Consider the following 14,567-nt stretch of genomic DNA (forward strand, 5'->3'; position numbering starts at 1 on the left):
GAGAGAGATAAGCTACCACATAGATACAGACATAATCACAAAGAAACTGGTCAAAAATGAAGAGAATGGGAGTTAGATTTACCTTATAAACATATAAGTAAATCTGTTGGGTTGTATGAAAGTGTATACAAATGCATTCAAGGGAGAACTCAATGTAATTCCTTAGAAAAAGTCAAAGTTTAGCAAAACAAAGCACTAGAAGAGGAATGGGTTGTTGGCAAAGAGAAAGGGAGAACAGATGAAGAGGAAAAGGGGGGAAGAATGAAGTCAAGAGTCCAATATATACCCTACAAAATTAAGAAAAATGAGAGGAAGGGTGAGTCGGGGAGGGATGAGAATGTGGAAAGGGGGGGTTGTTGGTCATGAGGTACTGTTCCTAAACTGCCTTGCTACATGCTAATAGTTTTGTGTAACAACTAAAAGAAAATTTTAAAAGTTAAAACAGGAAGGTTGAGAAAAAAACTGAAAATAAAAAGAGAAAAAAGATATAGAATCCCATAGCCAAGACATCTATTGGAAGGTGTCTCTGGGAGATGGTGACATGGAGGTGAATGCTGATGTAACTAATTAAGTATAACAGTAGAGTTTTCTCTGCTGCTGTATCCAAAAGCTCATGCAATAATGACTAGACAAAAAAAAAACCAAACAAACAAACCATAGCACCTGAAAGATACTTCTTGCATAATGAATGAATGGATAGATGCATGAATGAATGGCATCCATGTGACATGTGTGACATGTCATGAATGACATCATGTGTCATGAGTATAGAAGATACTGAACTTAAGACAACTCCATGCATGAATTGTCAAATCAGTTTTTATTTCAAGAATTAAAGCAGAATTCTGAGAAGACAAGAGAATACCTGCTATTCTATAGGATGCATCCCAGGTGACAACTACTATAGAACACACATGATGAGGTTGTAACAGGGCCCAGAGAGTTATGACTTACAATCCTCCTGCTGTGATTGTAATGTAGCCAGTCTTCATTAATGAAGGGTCCATTTGAACACCACTTATTCGCCTCCTATATATTTCTAAATGATTTTAACTTCTTGGAATCTTTTTGTCAGTTATGGGGCTTGAAATTAGGGCCTGGGCACTGTTCCTGAACTCTTTTGCAAAAGGATAACACTCTACCACTTTGAGCCACAGTGCCTCTTCTGTTTTTCCAGTGATTGACTGGAGATAAGAGACTTTTCTCATAGACTTTTCTACCTGGACTGGCTTTGAGCCTTGATCTTCAGACCTCAGCCTCCTGAGTATCTAGGATTATAGGCATGAGACACCAGCACTTAGCAGAATTGTTTAATAATAAGCTTGTGGGACCATCTGAGGTTCTGCCGATACATTGACAGTATGGCTATCTCATCATCAACACAGATGGAGGTCATTATTTTTAATTGATTCAAATCATATTATTATATTGCTACAAACTGAATACATCTCCACATTAACATGGTATCATTATTTTAAAACCAACGTTCCCACATTACAGAACTTCTGCTTAACAGGGATACTTTGCAGAGGATTCTTGTTACAAGTCCAGAGAGATTTGAGGAGAAAAAAATTACTTTTACTCTCTTGCAAATTCTTTGATTATTCATGGTAATTGAATTCATAAATCTAAAAGTACCAGGCATCTTTGAAGGAAATGAAATATTTCAAAATTGATGACTTGGAATTTCAAAATTAGTTAATATTACTCAAGCAAACTGTGTCTTACAGGAATGTTAGCAAAGGAAAATTATCCCAAGGAAGAACACAGTCTCAAATGGCAAGAAAATCCATGTCATAGCATGCTCATATTTGCCTGGACTGTTTATTCAGATGCAATGTTGGAAAGCAACTGGTTTCTTTCATTATGAAGAGTAACAAGATGGTGTCCTCCACGAAAATGCTTTCTGTGCCAAACACCATGTGCATGTGTGTGCTCTCAGCTTGTACCTCTCTCAAAGCTTCAGGGACTTTACCACACACTGCAAATTTGATGGTCTCAATGGATATCAGAACAACTGGACTGACTGAACAGAAACATCTTGGGGGGCTGGGAGTTTGGACTCGTGGCAGAGTGCTTACCTAGCATTCATGAAGACCTAGGTTCAATAGAAAAAGCTGGAAGTAGTGCTGTGGCTCAAGTGATAGAGCTCCAGCCTTGAGAAAGCCCAAGAACCATGCTCAGGCCCTGAGTCCAAGCCCCAGAACCGGCAAAAAAAATGTTGTTTGCAGAGGTATATGCTTGCAAGTATATATACTCTAAAGCAAGGAAAGAGGCTTGGTGCTATTCATTGGATAGTTCAAACATGATTATTCTAACTCTACCTATGTATGGTACAATATGGTGGGTATAAACTCTTAGCTTATGAAGCAATAGAAGTCCATGCAAATTGCAACTTCCTTGGCCATTTCCGTTGTTGTCATGAATTTTGCACTTAAGTTGACTGTACCAGCTCCTTAATTAGCTATTAAAGGAATAAATGAATGGGGATAGACATAAGTTAAAAAAATCTGTTAGTAAATATTCACTGGGAAAGAACTTTGGGCCACTTAATACTTAAATAAAAATGAAAAACTCAACTCATTGACTAAAGCTAAGTATATGTCAACTCAATAAACTAAACATATGCTCTTTTACTATATACTGACTGGAGCTATACTGCAGCCACTGAGATACATAAGAGACTTCTTGAAATCAGGAATATTATCGGTGAAAATGTTGCTCTTTGATAAAAGAACAGATCACACTTTTTAAGCAATTGAAATGATGTGGATTATTTATGAAAGAAAAATGGTATAAGCTAATATTTTTGAATATTTAACAGGCCCCCAAACACTTTGCATATTATTAGAGTGTTTCAGGAGGACTTTATATTTTATGCTTGCAGATGGGGAAATTGAGTCAAAGAAAGGTTAATTATCTTATAAAGGTCTCACAGTTTATATTTGCTAAAAGTGAGATACAAAATTCAAACAGTCTGCCTCCACTGTACCATTGACTAAAGCTCCCCATATGATGAAATATAGGATGGAAAAGTGGCTTAACTTCTAGAAGAATTGCCAAAATACTCTAAGAAGAACAAATCCTCTGGACCACATTAGTGAATGCTAAGTGTCATTACTAAGTGTCAAGCATTCGGGAATAACAGTAATTAGCATACACCTACATTACTTTGATTTTTAAAAGTGGCTAAATGCAAGCATTATCTACTCTGAGCTATTACTCATGGTGAGTTGTTGCTTACTAAGGTAAAGACATTTGCCTCGATTGTGTAAACAGGGTAGTAAGAGGCCATTAAGCAAATGAAGCTCATTATAAAATATGCAAAATGTCTTATTTTTTTCCTCCCCTGGAAATAAATTCATCACAATACCTATCAGCTCATATCTCCATAGAGAGTACTGAATAGTCCAAGAAACCTATAGAAAAAAATAAAAGTACTGCTGAGTGCAAAACAACTTTGCAAAATAAAATAGGCTGCCAACTCTTGATTCTTCTATAATGGAGTATACTAACAATTGCACTGAGTCAAGTGCCCTTAAACTCCTTGTTCCACATCCAGTAGTGTCTGGTTAGTTCATTGAATCTAATGTGAGCAGGCTAGTGACTTTGAGCTGCCTGCCATTCATGACTGATGTCTATAATTCTAACTCCTCAAACGGCTGAGATCTGACGATCCCCCTTCAAAGCCAAGCCAAGCAGAAAAGTCTGGTGCTCTTTACTTCCAAAGTGTTGGCATGGCTCAAATAGTACAGTACCAGTCTTGAGTGGAAAAGCCAGGTAAGAATACAACTCTCTGAGTTCAAGCCCCTGTTCAAGCACCCTAAAATAAGTAAGTGACTTTTAATATTTTTATTAGTGGTAAGAGATAAGATGGCATCCACTACTACTTTGAGAAACTGAGTATGTAGTCTGCCTCATAAAAGCCATAATCTTCTATAACATCAACTGTGATATATTTCCTGAAATGTTCAGGAAAACAAACTCAAAGTATTCCACAGTTCCAGAGAAACTTGGATTCCTTCTGGAAGGGAATAAAATTCTCAAATAAGTGGAATAGTGCTACTGGGAAAGAGTAGCAAGCCACTGCTGGAATGTTTTTCCCCTCTATTTCGAACAAAGCAAATTCTCTGTGCCTGCTTTTAGTTTCTTAGTAGCCTTTTAAAATCAATTTGTAAAGAAAAACTGAATTGAAGTTTTATTAAATCCCAATAAGAATGCAAACTAAAAGTCAGGAAATAAAAATAGATGAGATTTAAAGCAGACAATAAAATGCTAGAACCAATGAGCAAAAAGGTTACATTTTCTTACAATAAAAAAGGTTAAGACAAAAGGCCATAACCCAAGAGATGAAACATTTAAAATAATCATGTAAATGTAATCTAAGGCCAAGCATAAAAGCACTTTAAAATGAGAGCTGAGCACTAAGAAAGCAATAAAAACATTTTTTTTTAAAAAAGAAAAGAGTTGAGATTAGGAAGACAAAGAAAAAAAATGAGATTCAAACAAAGAAGAAGAGTTGGATTTCAAAGATGTTGATATCCTTAGAAAGTATCATAAGAAATGGAGGATAGACAACTATTCATACTGTTCCCTATATCCAGAGCATTAAATACCATCTAGGAACCTGACAGGGTGGGGCTTTTGGCTGGGGAGACAAAATTGAACTTAGGGCCTACAGCTTGCTAGGAGAGTGTTTTATCAACCTAAGTCATACTTCTAGCCCCAAACTTCTAGCTTTCCTGGACTTCTCTGCCTCAGCTTCTTTGGTTCTCAGCTTCCCAAGTAGCTAGGCTTGTAGGCATGAGCCACTTGTACCCAGAGTCAACCAAGAATCCTTAGGATTCCCTCCAAATTGGCTCCAGAAACTGCCTAAATCAATTCTGTTCTCAATCCACCAATCAACTTGGCTGGCTACAGGCTCTCGCTCAGATTCTTCATGTCTCAGACCAACCCCTTAGTGACTGTGACTTCAGACAAGTTTCTTAATCTGAATCCCAATATCCTTCTCTGATTTGTAATAGTATGAAAGTTCCAATAATGACAGGTACTCTACTAATGGCAGCTCATCATTTGTATGCACGTTACTTTATTTTTAGAAAGAGCCTCTGCCAAGTAGCAGGCAATTCCAAACACATCTCACTAAATCCTCACCCCCCACAAACTCATGAGACTCTTATTCTCCCCAGTGCTGCTATCAACATCCAACACTCTCATGTGGCCAGCCAGAATCTCACAGAGGAGGTCAGCTGTGGTTTCTGAGTATGTTCTATTCTTCTGAATCTCAAATTTCAACCCTTTACCGAGCCAGAATGGCCAGTTACTTTGAAAGAAAATACAAGCTAAAAGAAAGTGACATAAAAGGAATGCGAATGTGTTATCCAAGTCTCACATAGGTTATGTAAATACTAATTGAATGATCTTCTGTTTTTGATGTTTCAGACTCTACAACATATGCACATTTTCTCTTCAATGCATTTGATACAGACCACAATGGAGCTGTGAGTTTTGAGGTGAGCACCGGATTGTGTTTGTATCTTTTGACACTTGGAAGGGGATTTTAATCTTCTTAGTGGGAAAATTGGAGGTCGGTGATTTGAAATTCCTCTCATTCAATTGTCCAAAGCCTCTTTTCTCTTTTAAAATACAAGTAACAATTCACAGTTAGTTTATTTGAAAATATCTTACAGCTAGCTGTTTATGTGTGCTTTCCATCAACACTATTAGAACAATCCCAGAAGCAAATGACGGAGCCAACAATTTTCTGGCAACTACCATTGGCCATTTACTGTGGAAAGCCTTAGAAATACAAAGATATTAGAGTCAAAAATTCCTCCATGGAAGGCCCAGTAAGTGGCACAGAGAGACAAGAAAATACATAGAGAAAATAGTAACCAGCCTGATAAGTTTATAAATTTATAAATGGAGCGATGAGCAGGAAAAGCATACAATGCTGTTCCTGAAATTTTGTAAGATGAAATATGTCATGGTTGCTCATGAAATACAACTTATATGCAGTGATAAATATTCATCATAGAGAGACAAGGTAGTTGTTCATATGATTCACTGGATCCATAGCAGGTCCTGGGTAATATTATCCCAGAATAGAACTGTGAGCTAAATAAATTGTACATTAACTTGATCATCTGTGAGACACGTGCCTTTTACTTTTGTTAGGAGAATATGAAGTCCAACTTATTGCTCATCTGTTGGTTTATATTCTGAAGGGCTCTGTTTGGTTTGTGTACCACAAAATTATCCCATAATGGAATTCTTCATCATTTTATCTTCTTTTAGATAGGTAGATAGGTAGATCCTTAGATAGGGAGGTAGGTAGATAAATTAAATAATAGATAGATAGATAGATACATTGATACATTTATATGTTCACACATAATGTAGATAGATGTTATATAGATATCTATGTACTATGTATTGATAACTATATAATAGAAATGATGCAATTTGGGAGGTACATTTTGAAAAGAGGTAAAGGAGGATGTAGCTTATAGGTAAATAGAAACTTCAAAAGATTATAGCCAAGAAAATTAAATAATGGAATTAGTCTATCAAGTTCAATGTACCAGTGGCAGAAGGGACTGTAGCCAGAAAGCCTGCCAGTGAGTTGGTAACTAATTCTGAAGGAAAAGCAGAAACTGGCCAAGAGAAGAAAAGTGAATATCAGACCTGGGAATAGAGAGAAAATGGAATCAGAATTTTTGTGTGTGTATGCACAGACTCAACTCCAAGAGTTCTACATGTCAGATTGAACCACATATCCCTATATGTCAAAGAGAAACATGCAGAAAGGCACAGAAGTGAGATTTATTATGTGGTAGCCACAGGAAGAATAAGCCATGCATATTCTGCTGACTTCAGGCTGACCAACATTTCCCTTAATTCTAAATAGACCAAGAACTGGAGTCGGGGGCAGGGAGGAAGTTATGTATCATTAAAATAGTCCCAACTCACAGGAAGGACCTGGTTGATAATTATCAAGACTTTATGTCTGGAGGTGTTTGGGACCAGCTGTCACTGCTCTAGCACTTGAAGGAACAGGAAGAAGTGTCAGATAGTGTCTTCTGTTAGGTGGCCAGTCCTGAGCTGTTCTCTAAGTGCATTTCTGCCATTTGTTACAGGAAGGTTGGCAAATGGCATTGCCTGAGTGAAGAACAACAGTTGGGTGGGGTAGGAGGCAGGAGAGCAGTGTGAGGATGACCGAGGGGATGTCGTCTCTAATGCTTCTTGCACAGTAGCAGCTTAGCTTAAGACTATCCTGGGGAATATCACCTTCATGTGACCTACACTCCACTCCCAAGGATTCCAGCACTGCCTGGCTGTGCCTCTCATGTGAGAGGATGACAAAGACAGAAACCCAGAAAAGTACTTGACATAACTTGTGCATCAGAAATTGAGCATCCATTTCCTGTAGCACTTGATGTCCGAGTTTGCATGTAAATTTAGCCTGTTAGTAATGTGGAATTATGCATAACAATGCTCTAAGAATTTTTTGTAAGATGCCAGTAATTATGATGAATGTTGATTACAATTTAGGAAATTAGTTGTGACAGTGATGGATGATACGCATGTTGGTACAGTGCCTTTTCTTCTACAGGCAAACTAATGGCTAAATTAATAAATGTTGAAACAAAAGCAAATTTAAAACTAGGCTATTACATTGATTTTTCTAAATTGATTAGCTACTTGGAAAGTGTGTAGGACACAGAAATGGCTAGAGAAGAAACATGTTTTGAATAGCAACCAACAGATTGCTGGGAGATTATTTTGATTCTGAGATAAAGGAATAAAGGAAATTTCCTACTTTGTTTTAAACTGATGGGCAAAATAAATAAGCCAGGAGGGGTCCTGGGTTTAAAAGTGATTTGATCTAAACTCCATTCTGCCACCTGGTGGCTTAGGCTAAGTATTTAAACCTTCATATCAGTAAAATATCAGCATCTTTCGCATCTATTCGGTTCTGCTCTTGGAACCTCCTTGTAACCATACTGCTACTTGTAACCACAGACAATCCCTAACCAAATGGATGTAGACAGGTTTCATAAAGTTTAAAAGAACAAGTGCTAGGCCAGGGGTGTGGCCCAGTGCATGCCTCGCATGCACAACACCCTGCTTTGAATTCTTCAGTACCACATACACAGAAAAAGCTGGAAGTGGTACTGAGGTCAAGTGGTAGAGCACTAGTCTTGAGAAAGGCCAAGGACAGTGCTCAGGACCTAAGTTCAAGCCCCGAGACTGGCAAAAAAAAAAAAGTGGTGGGCTATCATTTTCCAGCCATGTTCCTAACCATTTCTGTTGACTTGGTCCTACTTGAGAGCTTGAGCACATGTTAGTCAGACAATATATAAAAATTGGATCCATTACTGTCACCAGCTTTCATAATTACTATTTAGTAATATACCTATCCCCCCCCAAAAAAACTCACTGATTAAAGGCATTATTGTGACCTTTACAAGTGATTATTTTAAAGGTTAGCACCATTGGCACCATACACACAGCCTAGAATCTCCCAACTATGTTAGCTCTGTGTATATTGAAGATTTAGTATGTTCCGTCCTTCGTAATAATTCTGGAATAGGTCCACGGAGTGGTTCACATAGCTGATGACTACAAAGCTGCCTGTTCCAAGTGACAGAAAATGCCACTCACTGACAATGCAATTCACACAACAGAATGTGGGCCTCACACCCCCAAGCTGTTCAGTAGAAACAAACATCTATGGCACAGATAGAAAGTGCTTCTCTATAAAAACACCAGCTGTGACCATGGGAATAATTTTTCCAAAATAAGTGCATAGGTCAAATTAAATACATATTTTCTTTCAAAATGTTGGGATGAATTATCTTAACAAATGTATCCATTTGGTCTAGAATTTTATCTGATTTGGCAATTGTTGAAGTCTAGCTTTTGTATGGCCCTCAAAGCAATTATTTCCTTTTCGATTCCTCCCTCCCCCATTGCTTCTTTCCCCATCTTCCTTATCTCTCTTCTCCCTTATGCGCGCGCGCGCGCGCACGCGCGCACACACACACACACACACACACACACACACACACACACACTGCTCCCTATAATTATATTATTCTGGTTCACTGTCATTCCAAGGAGCTCTGCTTTCTTTGGAAGGTAGGATAAGGTAAAAAATAGCTTCAGAACAGGGCATGAGTGGCTCCCACCCATAATATTAGCTGAGATATGAGGATCATGGTTGAAGTCAGCAAGGGCAGAAAAGTCTGTGGCAATCTTATCTCAAATAAAATATTCAGAAAAAGCAGGATGTGGTGCTGTAGCTCAAACAGTAGAGTGCTTGCCTTGAGCAAAAGAAGCTCAAAGATAGTTCAGGCCCTGAATTTTTAAAGTTCTAGGACAGGCAACTAACAAACAAGATAATTATATATGTACATAAATAATCATAGCTTCAGATGTGTTTTCATTTATTCATTTAATTATCTATCAAACATATATTCTTCAAGGTGCTTATGATTAGCCAAAGAAACCAAACTGTTGTGATGGTGGAGACTCTGTTCTCCCATATATCATGACATATTTTTGTAGACCCTCAGAGTGAGGGCTCGTCACCTACACCTCTTCCATACAGTTCTAGATTCCCATTTTCTTTTTTCCAAAATCCATTTAAAAAGCTACTTAGCTGTGTGCCAGTGGCTCATGCATGTAATCCTAGCAACTGAGGAGGCAGAGAGTCAGGGTCCGAAGTCAGCCCAGCTGAAAAGTTCCTGGGAGACTTTATCGCGGATAAACCACCAGAAATCTGGAAGTGGTGCTGTGGCTCAAACAGGTGGATTACTTGAGAAACAGTGCTCAGGAACAACGCACAGGCCTTTAGTTCAAGCCCCATGACTGACCAAAAAAAAAAAAAAAAAAAAAAGCGCAACTTAGACTAAAAGTTTAGACACACACAAAGACAATATGGAATTTCACATACCATCTCCTTTGTTATTCATATCACATATCCATAGGATTCTTGTGACAGTTAATGACCCACTATGGAAACAAAAAAAATAAATAAATCCAGGTTTTATGTCCTTAGCTGTCACTTAATTCCATTTTTTTTTTTGACCCAGAATGCCATTCAGGTTACATTTCACTAGTCCCATCCACAATTCACTTAGTCATAGCATCTCCTCAATCCCTGTTGGCTGTGGCAGGTTCTCGTAATTTCTGGAGTTTTAATGGCCTTGACTGTTTTGAAGAACAATTGGTCAAGTAATTTCTGTAGAAAAGGTACTCATCTGAAAAACTGTCTGATGTCTTTCTCATGATTAAACTGGGGCCATGTGTTTTAGGCGGGAGGACCACAAATCATTATCAAAATGATTTGTGACCATTGATAAGACTTTGGATAATCGGGCTGAAGAATTTATCAAATTTCTCTCTATACTTTCTATTATTTCCCTTTGTTAAAAAATATGAACAATCCACACTTAAAAACAAGGGCTCTATTTCCTTAGGAGTAAAACGAAAGATCTAATTTCATTTGGAATTTTTATGCATGAGTGAGTTGTCCCTTCTCTTATTTGTTAGGTTATTCAGGCTCTCATCTCATATTATTTATATCACTGTAGACTAATGGATATCTATTTTATGCTTTGAATTATAGCCTATTGTAACTTTGTGTACACTGTTGACTCAAACTGTTGTAGTTGGGCTTTCAAGATCTCTTCCTTTTGGCTCTTGCACCTTTGTTATACTTCCTTCAAATCTATTAAGATTAAATATAGATTTAAAGAGTTTAGAAAACTGCCTGGTACATAGAAAGTACAAGTTCATGTTTGTAAGTTTGGGATCTTAGTTAACATCTGGTTGGGGTGGTATGATAGATTTGAAACCATTATCTATCTGTTGTTGTGTTCTTGGACATGTAACTATTAGAGTAATCTTATTTTTCCACCATTTCATATCCAGACATGATGGCACATATTGAGTCATGTTCACTTTTTAGAAGTTAAAACCATTTTAACACAGCAATTTTATGTCAGTAATTAGCAGTTTCACACACATCCAGATAGATGTTCTACAAACGTCATTAGTAATTGACTTGCAATCACCATGCATCATTATTTCAATCATGTCCTGCACGGCCAGGGAGAGACATAGCAAATGTTCATAGCATATTATTCTATACAACTACAGCCCATTGTTCAGTTTTGGCAACCTGTTGTCCATTATCGTATAAATGGATAAGGGGTCCATTTTCTGACTCTCCTTTCTCACCTCACTTTGTCTTCTCTTCACATTCCCTGAGGTGACATTTCAATTGATCATTTGGTTTCAGGGTCTACTTTTGGAGAACAGATATTAAGACATTAGATTTCTTCACAGATGTGTAATTTTTTTAAGGAAAAATTCCTAGATCTAGAAGGGCTGAATAGAAGCATAGTTTTCAACATTGCTTTGAGACAGCATTCTATTCTACATAGTCCAGGCTGGTCTCAAACTCAGGATCTTCCTAGGTCTGTCTACTGAAAGCTAGGATTATAGGTATGCACCACCACCTCAGCAGAGTATATTTTTAAGCTTTAGGCACATATTGTTGCAATTTCTCCAAGGAGATTTTCTAGTTCAATCTCCTGAAAAAAAATGTGTGTATCTATACATATATATACATACATATACATCTATATACATATATATGACATATACTATATATAATAGCCAGGTAGTAGATGCATTACTTCTTGCACATGTATGTTTTTTTTTTTTTGAAATCATGTAAACAAGTACAAAAGGCTTGTACTTGACGTGAACTACTTTCTCTAAACCCTTCCAAACTTTGGTGATTACATTTTTCTGTCTGGACACCATTGCAACTTCCCCACCAGGCATCAGTCTCAACCATGGTGGTCTTTGATTGCCAGGTGAGGAGCCAGCAAGATACTCTTGGCATAGTGCTTCTCACTAAGAAACCAGGAAAAGGCTTGCCGGTGAATAAAGGTCACTTTTGAACAAGACCAGGTTATTACAAAGCCATAACCCTACATCCTTTTGCCAATAAGAGAGAAGTTCAGTGCAACTCTCATCCTCATGAGTTTTAAATCAAAAAATAGATATAACTTCCTTATGCAGTAAGGTAACTGTGCAAAATACTCTGGGTTTTTGTGGCTGAAAATATATCATTGGCAGAAAAACATATGGAACTGAAGATCATCTTGTCAACTGAGTCTGAGTCAGAAAAACAGTGTGTGTTTTCTCTCATATACAGTATCGAGATCTAAATTAGAATGGCATGAATGTGAAAGAAGTAATGTAGTAGAGGAGACAAAGTGGGAGAAGATATGTAGAGGAAACATGACAGTGGGGGCAATATGATGCAAATACAACAAATGTCTGTATGAAAACAGAATAATGAAGCTTACTAAATCCTATTATAAAGTAACAGGATAAGTATAACAGAATGCATATAATCAACCAGATTATATGATATATAGAAATTTCTTTGTACAAACAGTTCATTCTTATAAAAGACTACAATTGTGATCTCTTGTGAATAGCCTGCATTTCTTGTATCATTTTCATCAGAAAGGTCATAGGTGTGCCATTCTGTCTTAAATACAGTATCATTAGATTCCTTTCTCTAAATTGTTCACACGTGTAAAGTTACTTATACACAAGCTGCAGTTTGGAGACCATAGCACCATTGTTGGTTTAGCTTCCAGTTTCCAACTAGATGGTGAGACTGTTATGACAACCATAAAGAACTGTTTAATTAGCAAATTTAATTGATTATTCAAAACCCCAAGTGTTGTTACTTTTGCTTCTAGGATTTGAGATAGAATTTTATACATCTAAATGGTCATTTTCTGTTTTAGGATTTCATCAAAGGTCTTTCCATTTTGCTTCGGGGGACAGTACAAGAAAAACTCAACTGGGCATTTAATTTGTATGACATTAATAAAGATGGCTACATCACTAAAGAAGTAAGCAATACCTTATAATACCTCATGAATACACTTACCTCTCGTCAAGCTTTTTTTTTTTTTTTTTTGTGGGTCATCGGGCTTGAACTTGGCCTGGGTGCTGTCCCTGAGCTCTTCCGCTCAAGGCTACCACCTTACCCTTGAGCCAAGCCCCACTTCCCATTTTCTAGAGGTTAATTGGAGATAAGAAGTCTCAGGTGCTTTTGTACCCCTGCTGGCTTTGAACCTTGATCCTCAGATGTCAGCCTCCTGAGTAGCTAGGATTACAGGCGTGAGCCACCGCACCAGCTAGCTTCATTTTTTAAAGCATTAAAGAATGGAAATTATAAATCTGAAGTCATCTTTTCAGGAAATCCAAAGTATTTTAAGTGGTGGTATGGAGGGGCATATAACAAAAACTATAAGATGAATAAGGACTTGTTTACAGTCACTCCTTAAGAAAACAGGTATTCCACCAAGTTATTTTCCTAACATTTTAATAAAGTCCTGGAAATGAAATAAAGATTGTACTTAGAATGAGATGGAAGACAATGTATTCAAACTATGTTAAAAAAATTTGGCGTCAAATTTACACACATATATACACACACATTGGGAAACAGAACTTTTCAATCAAGAAATTGTCCTATGAGCTGTGTTTTGTGGGAATGGCCTGATGCAATAGCTGATTCTCCAAACACGATTCTAGGCAGGGTCTGTGTGAAAGTTACCTTCCCTATTAGTATGCTCTCATCCACACCTTGTTAATCTAACCTAGGACACAGGAAGTGGCAAAGGACAGAGGATAAGTTGACTATATGTAGGCTATGCAAACAGGTAACATCCTAAGCATATTCCGTACACAAATGGTCTGTTTCTCTGTTCTTCGGGAGCTCTTCCAGAGTAAATTTTAAACAAGGGACTCAAAAAACAAAAGTATGGAGGATCAGTGACATGAACCTACTCTATTAATCATGCACAGGGATGCGTACAACTAGCATAAATATAGCTTGATTAAATATTCATGGGTTTTGTTTTAGGCAAATGCTACATCATCTCACCAATGAGACCAAATGTAGGCCCCCTAAATATTGCGTTCATGATGTGGATTATGTGAAGTCCTTCTAGAAGCACTGTAGAGCTTTACTTAGAATATATGAATCTAACGCTCCATAAAGTTTCTAGAGCATAAATGTTCATTATACATTAGCAATTTTTATATCTCTTCCTTGTCCACTAGATATGTTTTCCCACAGGAAAACTGAGTTACTTCTACCCTGAACACTGTACTATGGAAACCACTTAGAATTCTGACTAGTTTCCTCTCCTTGCCAGTTTTGATCTGATGATGGAGAAATATGATCATCATAATAAAGAAAAGATGTACATAAGGGAGTGAGTGGGGAGAGGAGCAGGTGCCGAGATTAACCAGCTTGGGTATGTTTATCTCCTGACATCAGTAAAGTCAGTAATTTTCCATGTTCTAATTGTTACCCATCAATCAAGTGTCTATATCAATTCCACAATAACCTTCAAAGGATGAAACTTCTCCTAACCAGCTGAGCAGAGGCCATGCCATACCTGGTGTAGTAACTTGATGTGTTTATCTCTAGGTAGCTCATGGATAATTTAAAA

The 14,567-nt window shown here is 37.4% G+C and overlaps 1 protein-coding gene across 5 annotated transcripts in view; it reads left to right on the forward strand.

Annotated features, from left to right (window-relative positions):
• Positions 1-14,567, forward strand: part of Kcnip4 (potassium voltage-gated channel interacting protein 4) — an 870,838-nt gene that overhangs the window by 851,914 nt on the left and 4,357 nt on the right. For all 5 annotated transcript variants that reach the window (XM_090343771.1, XM_090343770.1, XM_090343769.1 and 2 more), the window contains exons 4-5: positions 5,443-5,513; positions 12,846-12,953. In XM_090343771.1, coding sequence (XP_090199897.1) covers positions 5,443-5,513; positions 12,846-12,953 — 179 coding nt within the window. The remainder of the gene's footprint in view (positions 1-5,442; positions 5,514-12,845; positions 12,954-14,567) is intronic.

This window comes from Megascapheus bottae, chromosome 13, assembly GCF_031878675.1.
Source record: "Megascapheus bottae isolate mThoBot1 chromosome 13, mThoBot2.hap1, whole genome shotgun sequence".
Lineage (NCBI taxonomy): Eukaryota > Metazoa > Chordata > Mammalia > Rodentia > Geomyidae > Megascapheus > Megascapheus bottae.